At 44.7% G+C, this 23,553-nt stretch overlaps 1 protein-coding gene across 1 annotated transcript in view; it reads right to left on the bottom strand.

Moving 5' to 3' along the window:
• Positions 1-23,553, bottom strand: part of METTL23 (methyltransferase 23, arginine) — a 148,935-nt gene that overhangs the window by 16,404 nt on the left and 108,978 nt on the right. The window contains exon 3 of the mRNA XM_068262141.1: positions 7,065-7,149. Within this exon, the coding sequence (XP_068118242.1) occupies positions 7,065-7,149 (85 nt within the window). The remainder of the gene's footprint in view (positions 1-7,064; positions 7,150-23,553) is intronic.

The following is a 23,553-nucleotide window of genomic DNA, read 5'->3' as shown; positions in this document are numbered from 1 at the left end:
CAAAAACGAAGATCAACAACTGGGAGTATTAAACCCAGTGTGTGATCACCATAAACTCCCTATACCAACGGGTGTCTCATGGTTTGGAACAGAAGGGGCCAGTTATGTCAGTAGAGATCCCGATGTGAACATATATAGGACATCCACTGGAACCAGCATCAGAAGGGGCCAGAATATGCATAGGTCACAGACATGAATACAGACATTAATACAGACATTCGAACACCCTAATCCATTACCACTAAAAAGTCATGGATCCAACATACATGAGAGTTCAATCCTGTCGTTGAGACCCAAAGGGCCCATCGCTTCAGTTTGTAATATAATCCAGGTTTCTCTCCTTAGGAGCATCAGCTCCCTATTTCCCCCTCTTCTGGGCATTTCAACCTTTTCCAAAGCTATGAACCTCACATCGTTACACTTGCCCCTATGAATCTCATTCATATGGGTGTATAGTCTGGTACAGCCTTTCCCAGACTTCATCACACTCAAATGTTCACCGATTCTAACTTTCAAGGGGCGAGATGTTTGGCCAATATAGAAACGCCCACAAGGGCAAAATAAAACATAGATGACAAAACCGGTCTGACAAGATAGGAAAGATTTGATCTGAAAGATTTCCTTACCCACCTGTACATTTTTTTCGGGGGAGGAGCATGGGACAGTATACACAATTACCACACTTGTAGTTTCCTTTCAAAATTGTCCTATCAAGCCAAGTGGTCAACTTTGGGGAGGTGAACTCACTATTTGTTAGTAGATTTTTCAGTGTAGGAGCTCTCCTAAAAGCCACTCTTGGTGGCCCATCATCTTTTTGTACCAAATCCCGGTCTCCCAAGATCACTCCCCAATGTGAAAAGATAGATTTTCTAATCTTCCCCGCCACAATCGAAGGTGAACGTGATCCTCCCCCGTTCAGACTTGTTCTTACGTTTCGAGGTGAGTAAATTAGCCCTGTCCGCACCCCTTGCTCGATGCCTTGCATGTTCTAACTGTCCTGGATCGTACCCCCTCTTTACAAATCTATCCGTAAGTTCATCAGCTTGCCTCTCAAAGTCATCGTCCAATTTGTTGTTTCTCCTCAACCTCAGGTACTGGCCGTAAGGTATAGCCTTCTTCACGTGTTCAGGGTGGAAGCTATTCGCATGCAGAACAGTATTTGTAGCTGTGGGTTTCCTGTACCCCTTACTACAAAGCTTTCCATCCTGAATTAGTAATTTTAAGTCCAAGAATGCAATCTCTTAATCACTCATTTCTGCCGTAAACTGCATATTTATCTCGTTTGTATTTAAATACTGTAGAAATTGCTCAAATTGCTCATTCGATCCAGACCACACCACCAGGACGTCGTCCACGTACCTCGACCATTGTCTGACATGTTCACGGAATGGGTTCTTGTCCGCAAACACGGCAGATTCCTCCCACGCCCCCAGAAAGAGGTTTGCGAAGGAGCACGCCACAGAGGTCCCCATGGCAGTGCCAGCGGTCTGTTGATACCAACGTCCATCAAAGAGAAAGGCGTTGTGTTTAAGTACAAACTCTAAACATTCACAAAGATACTCAATATAGTCATCGTCCTTATTTGTACGTTTCAAAAATTGTTTCACCGCTGACACTCCCAGGTCCTGTGGGATCCGGCTGTACAGACTGACCACATCAATAGTGGCCAGCCTGTCGCCCGGGACCCATGTGGTGCGCTCCACCATATGCAAAACCTCCAATGTGTCCCTCAAGTAAGAGGGCACCCCCTTCAGAAGGGGGCGCAGGAGATGGTCGAGGTACCTGGACAACCACTCAGTAAGAGATCCCCAGCCTGATACTATGGGACGTCCCGGCGGAGCGGTCATGGATTTGTGCATCTTCGGTATGTAATACCGTTTGTAATAGGTCGCATCCCAATTTCTTGGGAAGTGGGAAGAAACCCCTTCTCTACCCCCTTAAGTAGAAGGGATCTTAACTGGGATTGGAAACGAGGTGTTGGATCAGCAGATAGCAGGCAGTAGGTGGATTTGTCATTAAGTTGCCTTTCGGCTTCTTGTCTATATTGATCTACGGACAGGATCACATGATTGCCACCCTTGTCTGCATTTCTGATGATCAAGTTCTCATTTTTCCTCAACCACTCCAATCCTGCTCTCTCATTCCCTGTCAGATTCGATTTGATATCCTCATATATTTCGGCTTTGATATCTTGGATTACACAATCGAAGAACAAGTCAATACTCGAACATTGTATAAGCAACTATACTAATGTGTACACTGATGTTAACCCCGTTTGTATGGACTTGATCTGGAGGATTAAAAGGCGAGATTTAACCGAGGACATTAGTGCACGCTTCTGCTTCTTTATGTACATTGTTGTTATACTCTTCCTTCTACGAATATTGGCGGAGCACATGTCTCAGCATCCTTCGGATTCCCTTAAAGGGGTATTGGTGGCAAAGAGTGGTCAGTAGCTTCTTTTGTTTTCTCCTGCATACTGGTCATACCATTCAGGGAGTGCCACACTGAACTGCTTCTTTGTTTAAAAACTGTTCCATTGACCTTTCACAGATGCAAGGTTGCACATCTGGGGGGGGGGGGGAGAATAGCTCCTGCGAATATCCCATTGTGTCGTGGAACAATTGGTCGGACTCGGTATGTGGCCGTTGTGTGCCTAGTGTAGCTGCCGGTTGTGTCACGTTTGTGCCCACTGGCTCCTTGTAACTGAACCTTGTGCCTGACAAGGATGGGCTGGTGCTTAACCCGCTGCTGGACGCTTGAGAGGTCAACCAATTTACTACCTGGTCCCGTTCTTGTGGGGTATTGAGGGTTGTTTTTTGCCCGTACAAGATGGGCGGTATTGAGTGGGTTTTCTTTGGTGCGCGAACACGGCCTCTATGTGAACCGTCAGGGGAAACACCACTGCCCCTGCCCCTGCCTCTTTCACTGGATTTCTTCATAGTAGTTACTCGTCACAAAGAAAAATGAAATAAACTTTTTTTATGGGCACAACTGTTCCCAGCTGGCACTGAAAGTACTGTTTTTTTTTCAACAATAAGCAACAGTAAAATTCAATAAACTGTGTTTTTTTTATGGGCACAACTGTTCCCAGCTAGCACTGAAAGTACTGTTTTTTTTCAACAATAAGCAAGAGTAAAATTCCATAAACTGTGTTTTTTTTATGGGCACAACTGTTCCAAGCTGGCACTGAAAGTACTGTTTTTTTTTTCAACAATAAGCAACAGTAAAATTCAATAAACTGTTTTTTATGGGCACAACTGTTTCCAGCTGGCACTGAAAGTTCTGTTTTTCTTTCAACAATAAGCAACAGTAACATTCAATAAACTGTGTTTTTTTTTATGGGCACAACTTTTCCCAGCTGGCACTGAAAGTACGTTTTTTTTTTTCAACAATAAGCAAGAGTAGAATTCAACAAACTGTTTTTTTTAATGGGCACAACTGTTCCCAGCTGGCACTGAAAGTACTGTTTTTTTTTCAACAATAAGCAACAGTAAAATTCAATAAACTGTGTTTTTTATGGGCACAACAGTTCCCAGCTGGCACTGAAAGTACTGGGTTTTTTTCAACAATAAGCAACAGTAAAATGCAATAAACTGTGTTTTTTTTGTGGGCACAACTCTTCCCAGCTGGCACTGAAAGTACTATTTTTTTTCAACAATAAGCAAGAGTAAAATTCAATAAACTATGTTTTTTTATGGGCACGACTGTTCCCAGCTGGCACTGAAAGTACTGTTTTTTTTTTCAACAAGCAAGAGTAAAATTCAATAAACTGTGTTTTTTTATGGTCACAACTGTTCCCAGCTGGCACTGAAAGTACTGTTTTTTTTCAACAATAAGCAACAGTAAAATTCAATAAACTGTGTTTTTTTATAGGCACAACTGTTCCCAGCTGGCACTGAAAGTACTGTTTTTTTCAACAATAAGCAACAGTAAAATTCAATAAACTGTGTTTTTTTATGGGCACAACTGTTCCCAGCTGGCACTGAAAGTACTGTTTTTTTCCTCAACAATAAGCAAGAGTAAAATTCAATAAACTGTGCTTTTTATGGGCACAACTCTTCCCAGCTGGCACTGAAAGTACTGTTTTTTTCCTCAACAATAAGCAAGAGTAAAATTCAATAAACTGTGCTTTTTATGGGCACAACTCTTCCCAGCTGGCACTGAAAGTACTGTTTTTTTCCTCAACAATAAGCAAGAGTAAAATTAAATAAACTGTGCTTTTTATGGGCACAACTCTTCCCAGCTGGCACTGAAAGTACTGTTTTTTTTCAACAATAAGCAACAGTAAAATTCAATAAACTGTTTTTTTATAGGCACAACTGTTCCCAGCTGGCACTGAAAGTACTGTTTTTTTCAACAATAAGCAACAGTAAAATTCAATAAACTATGTTTTTTTATGGGCACAACTGTTCCCAGCTGGCACTGAAAGTACTGTTTTTTTCCTCAACAATAAGCAAGAGTAAAATTCAATAAACTGTGCTTTTTATGGGCACAGCTGTTCCCAGCTGGCACTGAAAGTACTGTTTTTTTCAACAATAAGCAACAGTAAAATTCAATAAACTGTGTTTTTTTATGGGCACAACTGTTCCCAGCTGGCACTGAAAGTACTGTTTTTTTCCTCAACAATAAGCAAGAGTAAAATTCAATAAACTGTGCTTTTTATGGGCACAACTCTTCCCAGCTGGCACTGAAAGTACTGTTTTTTTCCTCAACAATAAGCAAGAGTAAAATTCAATAAACTGTGCTTTTTATGGGCACAACTCTTCCCAGCTGGCACTGAAAGTACTGTTTTTTTCCTCAACAATAAGCAAGAGTAAAATTAAATAAACTGTGCTTTTTATGGGCACAACTCTTCCCAGCTGGCACTGAAAGTACTGTTTTTTTTCAACAATAAGCAACAGTAAAATTCAATAAACTGTTTTTTTATAGGCACAACTGTTCCCAGCTGGCACTGAAAGTACTGTTTTTTTCAACAATAAGCAACAGTAAAATTCAATAAACTATGTTTTTTTATGGGCACAACTGTTCCCAGCTGGCACTGAAAGTACTGTTTTTTTCCTCAACAATAAGCAAGAGTAAAATTCAATAAACTGTGCTTTTTATGGGCACAGCTGTTCCCAGCTGGCACTGAAAGTACTGTTTTTTTAACAACAATAAGCAACAGTAAAATTCAATAACGTGTTTTTTTTATGGGCACAACTTTTCCCAGCTGGAACACTGATTTTTTTTATACAACAGTAAGCAACCGTAAAATGCAATAAAATATTGTTTTATTTTTAGTTTTCACAGCTGGCACTGAAAGTACTGTTTTTTTTAACAACACAAAGGAACCGTTAAAATGCAATAAACTGTGCTTTTTATGATGAGCACAAGTTTTCGCAACTGGCAGCAGGAAAAAGGCTGCCCTCAGTGTTCTGGCACAAACACGCTGACAGTGGTTGGCCTGGGACCAAATATGATGGGCACGGTGGCTGCCTGCAGTGCCTGCGGGCAGTGGTGAGGCAGGTGCACTGTGGCTGGCAACAAAAAAGATGGGCACTGTGGCTGCTGCCAGTGCCTGCTGGCAGTGGTGAGCAGGGAGGACTGGCCAGGGGGGAAATTTCCCCCCAGGCTGCCTCTCATTTAATGTTTTAGGGCTGGTACAGTGCCTGGTACATGTTTTTGTATAAGGCAATGTGAACCACTAGGCTGGCCGAGGGAAATCAATGCCTAATTACAGAGTAATTAGAGGGTGGGCAAGTTGGTAAATATAAACAGCATGATGCAGAGCAGAGGCTTTCCTGCAGGTCCGTGGGAAAATATCTGTCTGATTTCGGGTGGAAATTGGTTGAAAGTATCGATCTGAGAGGCTGGGCAATCTCGGGCTGATGAGATCCAGTGTGATAATCACGAACAATGAACGCGACGGAAACCCCGGCCATTGTAACTCAAAATGTTTTATGTGCCCCCCCCAATTGCCAGTGCATTATACTTTACCTGTCACGCTGTTCCTCATTTGTCCTTGCTGTATTTCCCATAAGACTTTTGGCATATAGCATGTGGGGCACGTGTGTGATGTAATTTAGGGCCCGGGCTGCCGTGAAAATGGGCCTCTAGTTTGTGTTTTCCCTCCAGGCCAAAAGGTCCCAGTCCTCCCCTGGTGGTGAGGCAGGTGCACTGTGGCTGGTCTGGCAACAAAAAAAATGGGCACAGTGCCTGCTGGCAGTGGTGAGGCAGGGGCACTGTGGCTGCTGCTGGCAGTGGTGAGGCAGGGGCTCTAAGTCTGCTGCTGGAAGTGGTGAGGCTGGGGCACTTTTTCTGCTGCTGGCAGTGGTGGTGAGGCTGTGGCACTGTGGCTGGCCTGGCTGGCACCTAACTGCTAGCTCTGTCTCCTACCTACCCCAAGCTAAACCCCAATGCCAATGGCAGAGCCAGCCGCGCATGCCAGTATTTATATACCCGAACACGTGACCCGCTCAGCCAATCACAGCTATGGTCACAGCCAGCTAGGCTGTCTGACCATAGCTGTGGAAGAAGCATCATCGCTGCTTATTGGCTGCTTGCAAAGGCACCAATAAGCGAGGGGAGGAGACCGAACAGCGTGGCCGAGCACCATGCGGTGCTTGGCTGTGCTCGACCTGAACACACCAATGTTCGGGGAATAATAAACAGTGCCGAGCACTGTTCGATCAACGCTAAGTCCAACTACCACAGTAGTGTGCAGACAAGTTGGGGGGCAGCCTGCATTCTCTACAAATATGCAGGCCGCCCTAGCGCCCCCCCCCCCACCCCAGAAGTTAGTGGTTTTGAAAATAAAGAAAATCCCCCAAGAGGAGCTGGGCCAGTCCAAAACCTGTCAGTTCTGTCAGATTTATACTGTAAGTGATAGCAACATAGGAGAAAAGTAATTTACAACACATTTTACTCTGGGGAAAAATAACACTTTTTTTTTTTTTGCAATAGTGGTACTTTAATGACAAGTTCTGCATCGATTTTTTTTATCCAAACACTGAATCTTAAAATTACATTTTAAAAGATAAAATTACATGCAAACTTCAACATGATTTTTGAATAAGAAATACCTTCTAACTTGATAGGTTGTCCAGAATTGAATCTTAGGATTCTTTTCCATTAGAAAACGTACAGTTATCAAGACATCTTCGAAATCTAAAAATATAATTAAAATTATTAAAATAGATCCACTTCCCTTCTCCCCTCTTTACAGCCTGGGGCAACAACCTTGCTCCAGCCTCCAATCCCACTGTCCCATTACTTGCGTCCATTTGTTCTGCCCGCAGGCATTTTGGGAGCAGGAAGAAGCCGAAAGATGGCTGTCCCTACGCTATGCAATCTCAGGTGAATATATTCCCCTACTGATTACCTAATTTTTTCATTTGGCGAAGTAATACGGGGTGCAGCTATTGCCGGAACCTGAATGATGGTAATTTTAGTGTAATTTCGCCTGCACCGCTATAGCCATAATTTAATTACATGGCACAGCACAGAAACTCGCCATTACTTAACCTCTCTCTACTCGCCATCTATTTATTTGATTTTTGAAGCATTCAGGAAACTTTTGGCAGCTACCATGCACTTCTCTGATTTCCAACTGTTACCATAGCAATAGGGACATTTAGGTTGAGAATGAATACAGCCCTGGGAGCTGTTTGCCAGCTTAAACCCCTTAGTGTTATGACTCTTTCCTGATTTTTGGTTCTAAAAGCAGTGCTATTTTCCTAAAACCTAGAAAAAAAATCATGCTGCTAGGGAGTTCTGCAGCAGCCCAGCACTCACTCACTTCCCTGGGATCCTCTGGGTGGCGACAGACGGCGATTTCACCAGGGGGAAGCAGAGCCTCAGAGGAAAGGAAGAAGAATGGCGGCCAACGTCGGGATCCCATGGGAGGGGAGGTAAAACGCACGCTGCTCGCATTGCTCTGCAGACACCTCCCAACGTCTACCACGAGTTCAGCTCCTGGCATGTTTTTTTCCACCCCGAGCTGAACTTGTGATTACCACCAAGGAGGTTAAAGGAAAGTCATTAAAAAAAAAAAAACTTACCTGGGGCTTCTACCAGCCCCCTGCAGATACCCTGTGCCCGCGCCGTGACAAACCAATCCTCCACGGTGACCTAGTTTTATTTTCGGTGACGGAGCCAGTCGAGGGCCACTGCGCCTGCATGGTCCTGGCCAGACACTTCCTCCATCGCGCTCACATCGTAGTAGCTCATGCGCAGGATGCTCCCAGCATCCTGAAAGTCTCGTACTGTGCATATGTCACTGAAAACAAAACTGGGTCGCTGCAGGGGACAAGAGGATCAGTTTGTCATGGCATAGGCACGAGGCTGCTGCAGGGGGTTGGTAGAAGCCTGAAGTAAGTTAAATTGTGGCAGTTTTTTATGACTTTAGGTTCACTCTAAAAGGACCCCTTGAAGTGAGAGGGATATGAAGGTTGTCAAATTTATTTCCTTTTAAGAAAATCAAATTGCCTGGCTGCCCTGCTGATCCTCTGCCATAGACCCTGACCAAGCATGCAGATCAGATGTTTAACTGGCTTTGCCATACACCTTGCTATACACCAGCGGTTCTGGATGCTTGCTTGGCTTACCAAGGGTGAAAAGGGATAATTTGCATATTCAGTAGTAGTGCATGATGGGTAGATTCGACCAAGAAACAAATCTCTGTCTTAATCAAATCTGATAAGAGGCACAGGCTATGACATTGTGGGAATAACCGAGACATGGATGGGTGAAAGCCATGACTGGATAGCGAATTTAGAGGGATACAATGTGTTTAGGAAGGATAGAACAGGGAAAAAAGGTGGAGGGATTTGTCTCTTTGTTAAGAACTGTTTTACAGCTGTCCTAAAAGATGAGATGGATGAAGATTGCAAAGATGTGGAGTCCGTTTGGGTAAATATTCATGGTGGAAATAAAGGTTGCCAATTGCTTATTGGGGTATGCTACAGGCCACCACATATTCATGAAGCTGCAGAACTGCAATTACTACAGCAGACTGAAAAAGCTGCAAGTAAAAATGAGGTCATAGTTATGGGTGACTTCAACTTTCCAGATATTGACTGGAGTATTGAGGCTACCCATTCTGGTAAAAGCAGCAGATTTCTGGCATCACTACAGGGCAGTTACCTAACTCAAATGGTAACGGAACCAACTAGGGGGAATGCATTACTGGATTTGATCATTTCAAATAGACCAGATAATGTATCAAATGTGCAGGTTCAAGAACATTTGAGAAATAGTGATCACAACATGAGAATGTTTGATCTGGTGACTGATAGGCCGCAGGGCAGCGGGACCACTAAAACTATGAATTTTAGAAAAGCAAAGTTCAATCAACTCAGGCAGGCACTAAGTTTCGTGAACTGGGATAATGTACTACAAGGGGAGGACACTGAAGGGCGATGGCAAGCTTTTAAACTTATTCTCAATCAATATTGTAGTAGGTATATCCCATATGGAAACAAAACGTCTAGGAATAAAAAAGGCCTCTATGGATGTATAGAAAGGTTAGAGATAAAATGAAGGGGAAAAAGAATGCCTATAAGGTCCTAAAACAGGAAGGGACAGAGGCTGCATTAAGCAATTATAATGAGTGCAAAAAAAGTTGTAAAAAAGAAATTAGCCTGGCAAAGATTGAAGCTGAAAATCAAATCGCTAGGGATATCCAATCTAACCCAAAGAAGTTTTACAAGTACATCAACTCTAAAAAAAGAAAGGCTGACTGTATTGGACTCCTAAAGGACGAGGTTGGGAACTCAATGGTGGATGACCAAGGTAAGGCAGAGTTACAGTGGTTTGCATAAGTATTCGGCCCCCTTGAAGTTTTCCACATTTTGTCATATTACTGCTACAAACATGAATCAATTTTATTGGAATTCCACATGAAAGACCAATACAAAGTGGTGTACACGTGAGAAGTGGAATGAAAATCATACATGATTCCAAACATTTTTTTTTTACAAATAAATAACTGCAAAGTGGGGTGTGTGTAATTATTCAGCCACCTTTGGTTGAGTGCAGTCATTTGCCCATAGACATTGCCTGATGAGTGCTAATGACTAAATAAAGTGCTCCTTTTTTGTAATCTACTGTCAGTACAAATACAGCTGCTCTGTGATGGCCTCAGAGGTTGTCTAAGAGAATATTGGGAGCAACAACACCATGAAGTCCAAAGAACACACCAGACAGGTCAGGGATCAAGTTATTGAGAAATTTAAAGCAGGCTTAGGCTACAAAAAGATTTCCAAAGCCTTGAACATCCCACGGAGCACTGATCAAGCGATCATTCAGAAATGTATGGCACAACTGTAAACCTACCTAGACAAGGCCGTCCACCTAAACTCACAGGCCGAACAAGGAGAGCACTGATCATAAATGTAGTCAAGAAGCCCATGGTGACTCTGGACAAGCTGCAGAGATCTACAGCTCAGGTGGGGGAATCTGTTCATAGGACAACTATTAGTCGTGCACTGCACAAAGTTGGCCTTTATGGAAGAGTGGCAAGAAGAAAGCCATGGTTAACAGAAAAGCATAAGAAGTCCCGTTTGCAGTTTGCCACAAGCCATGTGGGGGACACAGCAAAAATGTGGAAGAAAGTGCTCTGGTCAGATGAGACCAAAATGGAACTTTTTGGCCAAAATGCAAAACGCTATGTGTGGCAGAAAACTAACACCATGGAAGGTCTCACTTACCAAGAAAGGTTAGATAAACTGGGTTTATTTAGTCTAGAGAAAAGACATTAGTTACTTACCGGTAACGTCTTTTCCGGGAGTCGGAAGGACAGCAACTGAAATGAGAGATTACCCTTCCACACACTGATGGACAGGAAGAGGTTAATTGAGTAGTCCCCTGCCGGCTATATAAGACTGGCCACAAACATCCTACCTCAGAAATGACAAAGATAACCACAGATAATGCTCAACAATATTTATTATACAGTACTACATCCAATACAAATTGAACCCAAGGGTGGGTAGTAAGGGTGCTGTCCTTCCGACTCCCGGAAAAGACGTTACCGGTAAGTAACTAGTGTCTTTCCCAGGGTCGTCTCCAGGACAGCAACCCAAATGAGAATCAAAAATTACACATATTAGGGTGGGACTACAGCGTGAAGAACTCTCCTACCAAAAGTAAGATCATCCTTAGAGGATAGATCTAACCTGTAATGTTTAACAAATGTACTTTTACTTGACTATGTGGCAGCTCGACATATTTGTTCAATCGAAACGCCCGCTTTTTCCGCCCAAGAGGCGGAAACCGAACGAGTCGAGTGAGCCCTGATGAGACTTGGAACCTCCTTTCCCTGTTCTTGATATGCCATGCTAATGGCCTGTCTAATCCATCTAGCGATAGTGGCCTTGGAAGCTTGTTTACCCTTATTTACTCCAGCAAACAAAATGAATAAAGCTCGAGACTTTCTCCAAGTCTTAGTCCTTTCAATATAACTTAGGACACAACGTCTAACATCAAGACAGTGAAGGCGTCTCTCTTTTTCATTAGAGGGGTTACTACAAAAAGAGGGCAAAAAAATCTCCTGAGACCTATGAAAACGAGAGCAGACTTTGGGTAGAAAGGCTGAGTCTAATCTCAAGGTTATTCTATCATCTGATATCACACAATATGGTTCAGCAATGGATAAGGCCTGAATCTCTCCCACACGTCTGGCAGATGAAATAGCCAATAAAAAGGCTGTCTTTAAGGTCAAAAGTTTTTCAGAAATATCATCGACTGGTTCAAATGGGGTGTCCATAAAAGCCTGTAGAACCACATTCAAGTCCCAGGGTGGAACCTGATATTTTATTACAGGTTTTATTCTCTGGATCGCTCTGAAAAAACGAATAAAGAACTCATTATCCGCAAGTCTTTTCTGTAGAAATACGCTCAGAGCAGATGTCTGCACTTTCAAAGTACTAGAACTCAGTCCCTTCTTAAAGAGACTCCGTAACAAAAATTGCATCCTGTTTTTTATCATCCTACAAGTTCCAAAAGCTATTCTAATGTGTTCTGGCTTACTGCAGCACTTTGTACTATCACAGTCTCTGTAATAAATCAACTTATCTCTCTCTTGTCAGACTTGTCAGCCTGTGTCTGGAAGGCTGCCAAGTTCTTCAGTGTTGTGGTTCTGCTATGAACTCCCCCTTCCAGGCCCCTGTATGCACACTGCCTGTGCATTATTTAGATTAGAGCAGCTTCTCTCTTCTCTCTTATCTTTTACAAGCTGGATAAATCGTCCTCTGAGCTGGCTGGGCTTTCACATAGTGAGGAATTACAGACAAGGACAAAGCTGTTTGCAGGAAGAAAAGAGCAGCCTGACACTTCAGTGCATGGGGGAAAGAAACACACAAATGATCTCTTGAGATTCAAAAGGAAGGCTGTATACAGCCTGCTTGTGTATGGATGTATTTTCTATGTGTGGACATACTGTACATCAACCTACTTCCTGTTTTGGTGGCCATTTTGTTTGTTTATAAACAAACTTTTTAAAACTGTTTTTAACCACTTTTAATGCGGTGGGGAGCGGCGAAATTGTGACAGAGGGTAATAGGAGATGTCCCCTAACGCACTGGTATGTTTACTTTTGTGTGATTTTAACAATACAGATTCTCTTTAAGTCCAGCTTGCAGAAACTCTAAGGCAGAATATAAGTCCTCATTATTAAAGCCGTTCTCCACACACCAGGAATTATAAATGCGCCAAACTTTCAAGTAGATCTTTCAAGTTACTAATTTCCTGCTTTGTAAAAGAGTATTAGACAGTTCCTTTGAGAATCCCTTACCTCTCAAAAGCTCCCATTCAGCATCCATGCTGACAGATGCAACATTTTTACCTGAGGATGGCGAACTGGCCCCTGCATCAATAAGTCCTGCCGAGCTGGTAACAGGATTGGCTCTGCCACAGCTAATTTCCTAAGTGAGAACCAAGGTCTTTTCGGCCAAAATGGCACCACCATGATCGCCATTGCCCTGTCTCAACTGATCTTGTTGAGAGACCTGGAAATTAGACTGAGAGGAGGGAAAACATACAGGAGAGGATAATCCCACTTGATTGAAAATGCATCCACCGCCCAAGGGTTGTCGCTCGGGCACAGTGAACAAAACATTGGACATTTGGTATTCCATTTGTTCGTAAACAAGTCTATGGTTGGCATTCCCCAATTGGCAACTATGTTCAGAAAAACCTCCTGATTTAGTGACCAATCGTCCTGACTTATCTCCGATCTGCTGAGGAAATCCGCTATCTGATTGAGTGCACCCCTTAAATGTACTGCTCTCAGGGAGGCTAACTCCTCTTCTGCCCACATCAGGACCCTTTCCGCCCTTGAATTGAAAATTCTGCTCCTTGTACCCCCTTGTTGGTTCAGATAAGCCACTACTGTGCTGTTGTCTGATCTGATGGTCACATGCTGGTACTTTATCAATCCCTGAAAATGTAACAGAGCCCTCCTGACTGCTTCTAATTCTTGGATGTTGGAATGAGCCTGACTCAACTCTCTTCTCCATGCCCCCTGAACTGGGAGACTGTCCATGTGCGCACCCCAACCCCAACTGCTGGCATCTGTCGTGATGACCTTTTGGGTTGGAAAGTCCCACAAACGACCCTCTGTCAGATGGGCTACATCTGCCCACCAGAGAACGGCAGTCTTTATGTAATGGGGTATCAGGACTCGTTTGTCCAGAGACCTGGATTCTCTGTTCCAAACCTGCAGAATCCAGTGCTGAAGCTGTCTTGAATGCAACTGGCCCCACTGGACAGCCGGGAATGAGGATGTCATAAGTCCGAGTAAGGACATAGCGCCCCTTATGGAGATGGTAGTAGTCTCCTGAAAGGCAAGAACATTCATTAATAACAGATCTCTCTTAGAAGCAGGGAGATAAACTCTTTGTTCAATGGAATTTATCTGAAAGCCTAGAAATAACATAGACTGTGATGGTGTCAATGAAGATTTCTTCCAATTAATTATCCAACCCAAGGATTCTAGTACCTCTACTGAAGTCTGAACCTTGGCGGCCACCGACATAGCCGAGTCTCCCCAAAAAAACAAGTCATCAAGATAAGCAATGATTTGTACGTTACTCAGTCTCAAAAAGGCTAATACCTCAGTCATAACCTTAGTGAAAAGCCAAGGTGCTGATGAAAGACCAAAAGGTAATGCAGTAAACTGGTAATGTCTTACCTCCTTTTGTTGATGAACTGCAAACCTTAGGTAGACCTGTGACTCCAGGTGTATGGGTAGGTGAAGATAGGCGTCTTGTAGGTCCAGTGAGGCCATGAAGCAATCTTTCTGCAGTACATTTAGAACTGATCGAACATTGTCCATTTTGAACTTCCTGTACTTGATAGACTTGTTGAGAACTTTTAAGTTGAGGATGAGCCTGTGGCCGCCCTGCTGTTTCTGGACCAAGAAGATTGGGGAATAAAATCCCCTTATTTCTTGACATAGAGGGACCCGTCTTATAACCCTTTTTTGTAATAGATCTGACACTGCGTCGTGGAGAGCTGCTGCCATTACTGACGAGGATGGCGGTGGTGTTGGGAAGAACCTTGTTGGTGGAGTTTGCGTGAATTCCAATCTGTAGCCCTCTAATACTATCTTTAACAACCATTCGTTTTGAAAGAGGGTTCTCCAATTCTCGAAAAAATGTGACAGCCTCCCTCCCACAGGAATCCTGGCGTCATTGTTTTTTAGATTGATTTGTGGAGGTAAGGAGAAAGGATGACTTTCCTTTCTGATCTTTCTGGGGTTTCCACTGCCTTCTTCCAGACCTAAAGCTGGAATCCTGACTCCCTGATGAGCGAAAGGAACGTTTGAATCTAAAAACTTTCTTCCTATCTGGAAAATTCTTTTTGTTATCTGCTGATCAATCTAAAGTCTCCTCTAATTTTGTACCGAACAACAAAATCCCCTCACAAGGCAGTCCACATAGTTTAATCTTTGAGGACACATCCCCATTCCAGGTTCTGACCCAGATGCCTCTCCGGACTGAGTTTGCTAGAGCGGACGTTCTTGCTACTAATCGAACTGAGTCATCCGCGGCATCACAGAGGCAATTAACTGCATGAAAAATATTGGGAAAGGACTTCAAAATAACTTCCCTAGGAGACCCCCCTGCTATGTGGGCCTCTAACTGTTGCAACCAGACCTTAAAAGCTCTTGAGAATGCTGTGGCTGCAATCGCTGGCTTAAAACTTAAAGTGGCTGCCTCCCATGTTCTCCTGAGAAGGTTATCCACCTTCTTATCAAGAGGATCCTTTAATGCCCCCAAATCCTCAAATTGAAGGGCTGTTCTACGTGATACCTTAGATAGAGATGTATCAATTTTAGGAACTGGACCCCAGTGTCTCTGGTCATCAGGCTTATAAGAATATCGTTTCCCCATAGATCTAGGCCAAAAAGCTATTTTTTCCGGATTTTCCCATTCTTTGGATATCATGTCTTTAAGGGAACTATGAACCGGAATAAAGTTCATCCTATTGTCACCCAGAGATTGATACATTTTATCCAAGGTAGATAAACGCCTCTCCTCCTCTTTAATGTCCATTGTAGCATACATTGCACTTAACACACTATCCATATTATCAGTAGAGAAAGCAAACTTCTGAACCTTGACACAGTCTAATGGTCCATCATCTTCCCCTTCAGAGACAGACATTGCCTCTAAAGAAGATATTTCCCCTTCTGATAACTCTACATCGGAGCCCCCTGTGTGACGTTTCTTGTTAGTAGATTTTAAACCTTGCAAGGGGGGCCCTGATACCACCGGGGAGGCTGGCAATATAGGCAAGGATAGATCAACTGTAGCAACCGCACTGGAAGCAGTAGCAGACGTGGATGCTGAAGCCGAAGAATCCTTAAAAGTCTGTAAGGTGGAAGTCATTTCCGACTTCACCCAGCCCATAAAGTCCTTAAATACTGCAGGAGATTCCTCCTTAACTACTTCCTCAATGCAAGACTGACATAAAGGCCTAACAGCAGCCACAGGCAATTTTGCTGTACAGAAAACGCATTTCTTGACATCCTTCTTCTGCTCAACTACTGGTGCAGATGAAGTAGAAGACCGAGAAGTAGAATCACTAGGAGCGAGTTTGACTCTGATTCCCCCTCCTGGTATCTTTAACTTTAGCAGCCTTATCAGTCTTATCAACCTTGGGCTGCAAAAGAAACAAACAAAAAAAGAATACCAGTGACGTGATGCACTAAACATATGCTGCTGATACCCCTGATCTCAGTAAGGTAGCTGAAGATACCACTGCCCCGGGGTCCTGAGCGCTGTCCGTAGTCTTCATGCTGGCAATACCACATACACCCTGCCAGTCCGAGACCAGGACCTTAAATAGTAAAATATGGGTGCGCCAAAAATTACTCACCCCGAAAACATGCGCTCAGGAACGGAGTTCCAAAAGACTCCCTGTCAGGTGCATGCGTCTCTCTCTGGCACCGAAGGGGTTAATCCATGCCGCCCTCACTTCCGGACGCCAAAGCGGAGATCGCCTCCCCCCAGTCAGCTGACTGGTCCGTCTCCATTGGCGCTCTCAAAACCCGGAAGTAAGGTGACGTCACATCCCGTCCGGTCACCTGACCTAGACGGCCAATCACATCACAGCAGCCGCCTCTGATCGCCGGCGCGCGCTTTTCGCTATACCAAAGCCCGCACTCTGCCTCTGTAACTCCAAGGGGACGGATGCTTCTCCCAGCTGATCCTGCCTGGCCAGCCCTACAAGGAGAACCTCCGCCCAGGATCCCGCAATCTAGCGTCAGTCCTCCTGGAACATCCTCCTCCGTCCGTGGACAGGAATAAAACTGAGGTAGGATGTTTGTGGCAAATCCTATATAGCCGGCAGGGGACTACTCAATTAACCTCTTCCTGTCCATCAGTGTGTGGAAGGGTAATCTCTCATTTGAGTTGCTGTCCTGGAGACGACCCTGGGAAAGACGCCTTAGAGGGGATTTAATTAACATGTATAAATACATCAGAGGGCAATACAAAAGCTTGGCGGATGAGCTTTTTGTCCCCAGGCCTTCTCAAAGGACTAGAGGACATGATCTGCGCATGGATGAAAAATGTTTTAGCCAGTTATTTAGGAAAGGGTTATTTACAGTAAAAGTGATTAAGATGTGGAATGCATTGCCACAGGAAGTAGTTATAGCAAATTCTATACCTGCATTTAAAGGGGGCTTAGATGCTTTCCTTGCAATGAAAGACATCCATGGCTACAATTACTAGGTAATGCCCAGTGATGTGATCCAGGGATTTTATCTGATTGCCATCTGGAGTCGGGAAGGACATTTTTCCCTTTTGGGGCTAATTGGACCATGTCTTGTAAGGATTTTTCACCTTCCCCTGGATCAACAGGGATATGTGAGGGAGCAGGCTGGTGTTGTACTTTGTTCTCTAGTTGAACTCGATGGACGTAAGTCTTTTTTCAACCCAAATAACTATGTAACTATGTGTCACAGGAGCCCTAGTGGTCAGACCGCAAATTGCCTTCCAATCGGTTTCAGCACACAGACCATGCAAGATTTGGTCGCGATCTTTGCGCAGAAACCGACAGAAATTGGGCAGCAGCCCGACCAGAAGGGAGCCTGTGAGGTACGGTAATTACAACTTACACACTATTTCAGGGTATCTGCCACCACCTCTGTTTTCTGAGACAGAGGAACTCACTAACTGGCTATTTCTCGACCTGCAAATAAAATGGTTAAAACACGCTGTATTCTGTCTAGATATCAACAATAGTAGCGTCTCTTCAGAGACCTGAGTTCAGTTTCTGTGTATGCTGAATAATAGGGTAGCGGAACAGTGAATGACTGATAAAGTGTTTTATTCACGGGCAATATAAATAATTAATATATACAGAAAATTATTAAAATCAACAATTATTAAAACAGTAATAGCCAGTGTGAAAAATAAAAGAAAGGGAGAAAAAATACTTAGTTCCTGGAAAGATGTCCTTTTGTGGGAAGAATCATAAAGTCCTTGGTAAAATCCTTTGTTTCAGCTCAATTTCAAATCCAAGCAAAATGGTTTCAAGTTCCGCAAAGTTCTTTGTTTCAGAGCAAAATTCAAAGTTCAGCAAGATGGCCGCCAACCATGTATCCTCTGGCTGGCAGCAGACCGTTCTCATATAGATGGAATGTGGAGGACTGAGTTGCCTGGGCAGCTCATTTCTTTTAATTGAGCTGAGTTCAGGGGCGGACTTCCAGAGTCGGCCCCTGGGCCGGATTATGGTAATAACATCTGGGCAGGGGCTTTCACCAGCCCCATAACCCTGACATTTTCTCTCGGCCGACCTATGCGGCCGGCACACAAATAATAGTTACATATTATCGATCCCTAGAACCTACCGATTAATATGATACCTTGGATGCGGGTGCTAGGGCGTATGGTTACCGAGGGGCCCATAACTCCTTAACCGAAGGAGGTATGATTATGATTTGTATACCGAGACGTTGGTCCAATTTCAACGGACCCGAATACACTCCTCCCACCTCTGGGTGATACTCGGTTTTCCTTTAATAAGCAGAAATCATAATTCACATGCTTCATCGTTTTAACTCCTGGAGACAGTTTGTCTGGTGAGCAGGAGGAAGCCCCATTTGCTAGTCAATTCACATTGAGGTGTGAGCTGTGGGCTCATCCTGTCTTCCCCAAAGGCAGGACACTGGCCTTGTGGTTCTTAATTAGCATCTGAGTGAGATCAGCTTGGTCAAACTGAGTTTTACACCTCTGGCTAAATTAGCAAGTCACAGGGCCAGTTTCCATGAAAAGACTCTGCTAACTATCTCCCATGAAGACAGCAGAGACCCCCCAGGCTGGACTGCCTGGTATCCACAGACATGAGATTCTGATTTGGCAGCGCAACGACAATCGAGGCAGGACCCCGATTGCGGTTGCGCTTTCGTTTCTCACGGCTGTTCCGTGACACTATGTAAGTGAGATCTGTCAGCTGCCCATACACCGCAGGCTGATTCTGGATCAATTTCATACTGAAATTGATCCGGAATTGGCCTTGTGATGCCGCATCCAACCACCTCACCACCACGACTAAGTGTACCCCCTGTGTTATACATTATCTGTCCGCAACCTCTGCTTGTCTCCGCAGGCTCAGGCACATGTGTATGACGTCTTACATCATACACACGCCCCTTACTAGGCAACCACATGGGGTAAGCGTGTAGAGAGAGTGGAGTTCGCCCGGAGCAAGTGAGGACAAGTGAAGGCGGCGGAAAGGTAATGTATAACATGCACTGGGAACCCGGGGGGGGGGGGGGGTGTGGACAACACTTAACATTAAGGGGGACAGTGCCGGGGGTCTTGTTGCGTTCGTCGATCGTCCCGAAATTGCACGCCATTATCGCTGCGTAACCGATTGAGCAAGTCAGCCCAACATCTTGCAGAATGCGTGATCGACTAATTTCGTCCACAGAGAGGGAAACCCAGGCAGGCCCATAATCTCAGGGAGTGTAACTCTTACAGAGAAGATCTCAGGGTGGCTGGAAAACACCTTGAAACCTCTTGTCTGTAAAATACCCAGGTACATACAGGCTACCACCCACCTCCTGAACAAACTGACTGCCATCGGCCCAGTACCTGAGGGAACCATACTGGCCACGATGGATGTAGAGTCCCTGTACACAAATATCCCCCATGATGATGGCATTGTGGCCTGTCATAAATATATTCAGTGTCGGGGCATACCAGTAAAGCCTATTGCTGGACTGATTCTCACCCATAATTATTTCCCTTTTTGACAGGACCTCTATTTACAGCATATGGGAGTGGTAATGGGTTCACGATTTGCACCACAGTATGCAAATCTCTTCATGGCCAAAATAGAATAGCTCAATGCATGTCGCATTCCACAGGAACTTCAATGCCTTCCATCCTACAATCAAATTGAAACTTACCTATTCTCACACGGAGATTAACTTTCTGAACACCACCATATACATCAGGGAAAACAACCTACAAACGTTTGTATCGCAAACCATCAGACCTTCCCGCATACCTACAATATGACAGTTTCCATCCCAAGCACAGCCAAGCTATAGGTACAACGGATTTGTTCTGACAGGGTGGACAGAGACAAGCACCTGGATCTTTTGCGAAAGAAAAAGTACGGATTCCGGCACTCTGCAAGCAAAGTCTTCTTTTATTGAAGCAACAAAGAACAGAACAAGCACCTGGATTGCCATAAAGGAAACCAGAGATGAACGAGTACGTACAAAATATACATATCCCTCGATAGATTTACTAAGATACAGGCTATTCCTGCTGTTTTTGCCGCTCTGCAGTGAAGTTTTATGTGTTTTTTTTATCCCTTTTTTCCTCAGTGATACAACAGACACAGGCTCTGTAGCTCCTTCTTCAGCACAAGCAGCTCCTCCCATGAGCTGTCTGTGATGCTGCTGTGCACAGAACGGGAAAGCAGAGCCAAAAGGGGGCAGGCTTGAGAAAACACGACTTAGGCCTTTTGCACACTACATTTTTGAAAAATGTACTGCATTCTGTTACTTTTTTAATTGAAATCAAAAATCGGGCGTATAAAAAAACCGAATGTGCAAGAGGCCTCACAGCTATTCACAGCTATAGAGATTCCAGGGCAAAGCCGACTGACTGATCAGTCTGTGATTTTATCAGGGCTCATTACAAGCAGTCTGAGCAGTGCAAGATGACAGAGAGCAGGGTAAGTGCTGAATCTCGTGTTCCCACTGATGTATATGGTAAATTACAGTAGGGTGGTTTACCTCTGGTACACTTTAAGAACATTTTCATTAAACAAGGTTACAGTCCTCCTATGACTGAGGCCCAAATCAGGAAAACCAACATCATCCCCAGGACTGAACTCCTGAAATATAAGCAAAACCAGAAAGAGGACTGTGTCCCAATGGTAGTCACCTACAACCCACACCTGGAAATCTTAAGGAGGATTGCTAAGGAACTTCATCCCATTTTACACAAGGATCACAGACTGAGAAAGGTATTCCCTAAACTTCTCCTCCTGTCATATTGACAACCACTCAATCTAAAACAGATGATCATCAGGAGTTCTTTGAATAGGCTACAATGGAACAGAACATCACCCTGCCCACAAAAAAGGTGTGCGACCTGCAGACACATTTACTCCACTGACAAGCTAACAATACCAGATTCACAACAGGAGTACAGAGTACAAGGCACAGTTTCCTGTGAATCCACCAATCTAGTATATCTGACCATGTGTGCTAAATGCCCCAATGTTATGTATGTGGGAGAAACTGGACAAACTCTGCGCAAACATATGAACGGACACAAGAACACCATTAATAATCCAGAATCTGGACTTCAGTTGCTACACACAACGAACGGAGCTTAAAGAAAACCTTTAAAGGGAAGGCGCTGGATACCCTAGAGGCTGTCATTGCAGCGCCACCCCCTTTGTAGTTAAATGTCCCGCTGTGTCTTCAGTACTCTTTGGGCAGTCTTCTGAATGCCCAGACTTGCTTGTGTGGATGTGCTTGGCTTTGCAAGTACTTGTAAAGGCTGCCCAAGGATTGTCGAATATATTTAACTTAGCAGGCTGGATAACTTCAATGGGGACGGCGCTGAAATGACCGGACAGACCAAAAGGGCTCTATGGTATCCAGGGCCTTGCCTTTGCAAAGGTATCTAATCTGAAGTGAGTTTCCTCACTTCAGGTTCACTTTAAATTGCACATCTTTGCAACCATGGCAACAGTATTTTTGAGTACAGCTTGTTCATAAGTTCCTGCCTAGTGCAACTGTGTGAAAAAAAAATGCAAAAAGATATCTCAGAGGGAAGCCTCTGGATATTCTTCCTTCACCCCACTAACCGAGCACTGCAACCCTCTTAACATATTCAATAGAAGCTTGTTGAATATGTTAGCCGTGCTCCCATCTGTGTACGAGCCTGGCCACACTACACAGGCGCAAGGACGATGTACACTTAAAAGAAAGGTGCTTAGTAAAAAGGGCACAAAGTAATACCGGATTACCAATAGTAGAATATTGGTAATTACTCTACTATCACACTTTGCAACCCAATTCTTACACTAACCCTTCCTTATGTATGGTTTATATCAGGCGCTGAGCTAGGGGGGGTCGGGGTAGGTCAAGTGCCCCCGGGCGCCGGGTCCCTAAGGGCGCCCAGCTGAGCTGATTTTTTTTTTTTTTTTCTGCGGAGGGGAGCAGCGCAGAGAAGAGAAGAGGGAGAGCTATGCGGACGGTGGAGAAGGGGGCCATCTCCCCCCCTTCTCTCACCTTAGGGCTCTCCCTCCCTCCATCGCTGTCCCCTCCGTTATTGTCCGGGTGCTGGCGCAGCGGGCGGGACTCACCTCCGTCTCGCTCCAGCGCCGGCCGGAAGTTCGGATCCCGCAGCCGCTGCTCTGGTCTGGACTAGACCAGAGTAGCGGCAGATCCATCCGCGCTGCGACGAGACGGAGGTAAGTTCCGCCCGCCGCTGCCAGCACCCGGACATTAATGGAGGGGACAGCGAGGGAGAGAGAGCAGCTCTCCCTCTTCTCTGCGCTGCTCCCCTCCTGCTGGGGAGGCAGGGAGGGGGGCACCTGGCTACCTACTCTGGGCATATATACCCCTGGCTACATCTACTGGGCATATATACCCCCTGGCTACATCTACTGGGAATATATACCCCCTGGCTACATCTACTGGGAATATATACCCCTGGCTACATCTACTGGGCATATATACCCCTGGCTACATCTACTGGGCACAAATACCCCTGGCTACATCTACTGGGCACAAATACCCCTGGCTACATCTACTGGGCACATATACCCCTGGCTACATCTACTGGGCACATATACCCCTGGCTACATCTACTGGGCATATATACCCCTGGCTACATCTACTGGGCATATATACCCCTGGCTACATCTACTGGGCATATATACCCCTGGCTACATCTACTGGGCATATATACCCCTGGCTACATCTACTGGGCATATATACCCCTGGCTACATCTACTGGGCATATATACCCCTGGCTACATCTACTGGGCATATATACCCCTGGCTACATCTACTGGGCATATATACCCCTGGCTACATCTACTGGGCATATATACCCCTGGCTACATATACTGGGCATATATACCCCTGGCTACATCTACTGGGCATATATACCCCTGGCTACATCTACTGGGCATATATACCCCCTGGCTACATCTACTGGGCATATATACCCCTGGCTACATCTACTGGGCATATATACCCCCTGGCTACATATACTGGGCATATATACCCCCTGGCTACATGGACTGGGCATATATACCCCCTGGCTACATATACTGGGCATATATACCCCTGGCTACCTACTCTGGGCATATATACCCCTGGCTACATATACTGGGCATATATACCCCCTGGCTACATATACTGGGCATATATACCCCCTGGCTACATATACTGGGCATATATACCCCCTGGCTACATATACTGGGCATATATACCCCCTGGCTACATGGACTGGGCATATATACCCCTGGCTACATATACTGGGCACATATACGCCTGACTATATATACTGGGCACAT

This window comes from Hyperolius riggenbachi, chromosome 12, assembly GCF_040937935.1.
Source record: "Hyperolius riggenbachi isolate aHypRig1 chromosome 12, aHypRig1.pri, whole genome shotgun sequence".
NCBI classification, from domain to species: domain Eukaryota; kingdom Metazoa; phylum Chordata; class Amphibia; order Anura; family Hyperoliidae; genus Hyperolius; species Hyperolius riggenbachi.
This window is presented reverse-complemented; position numbering and strand designations above follow the sequence as displayed.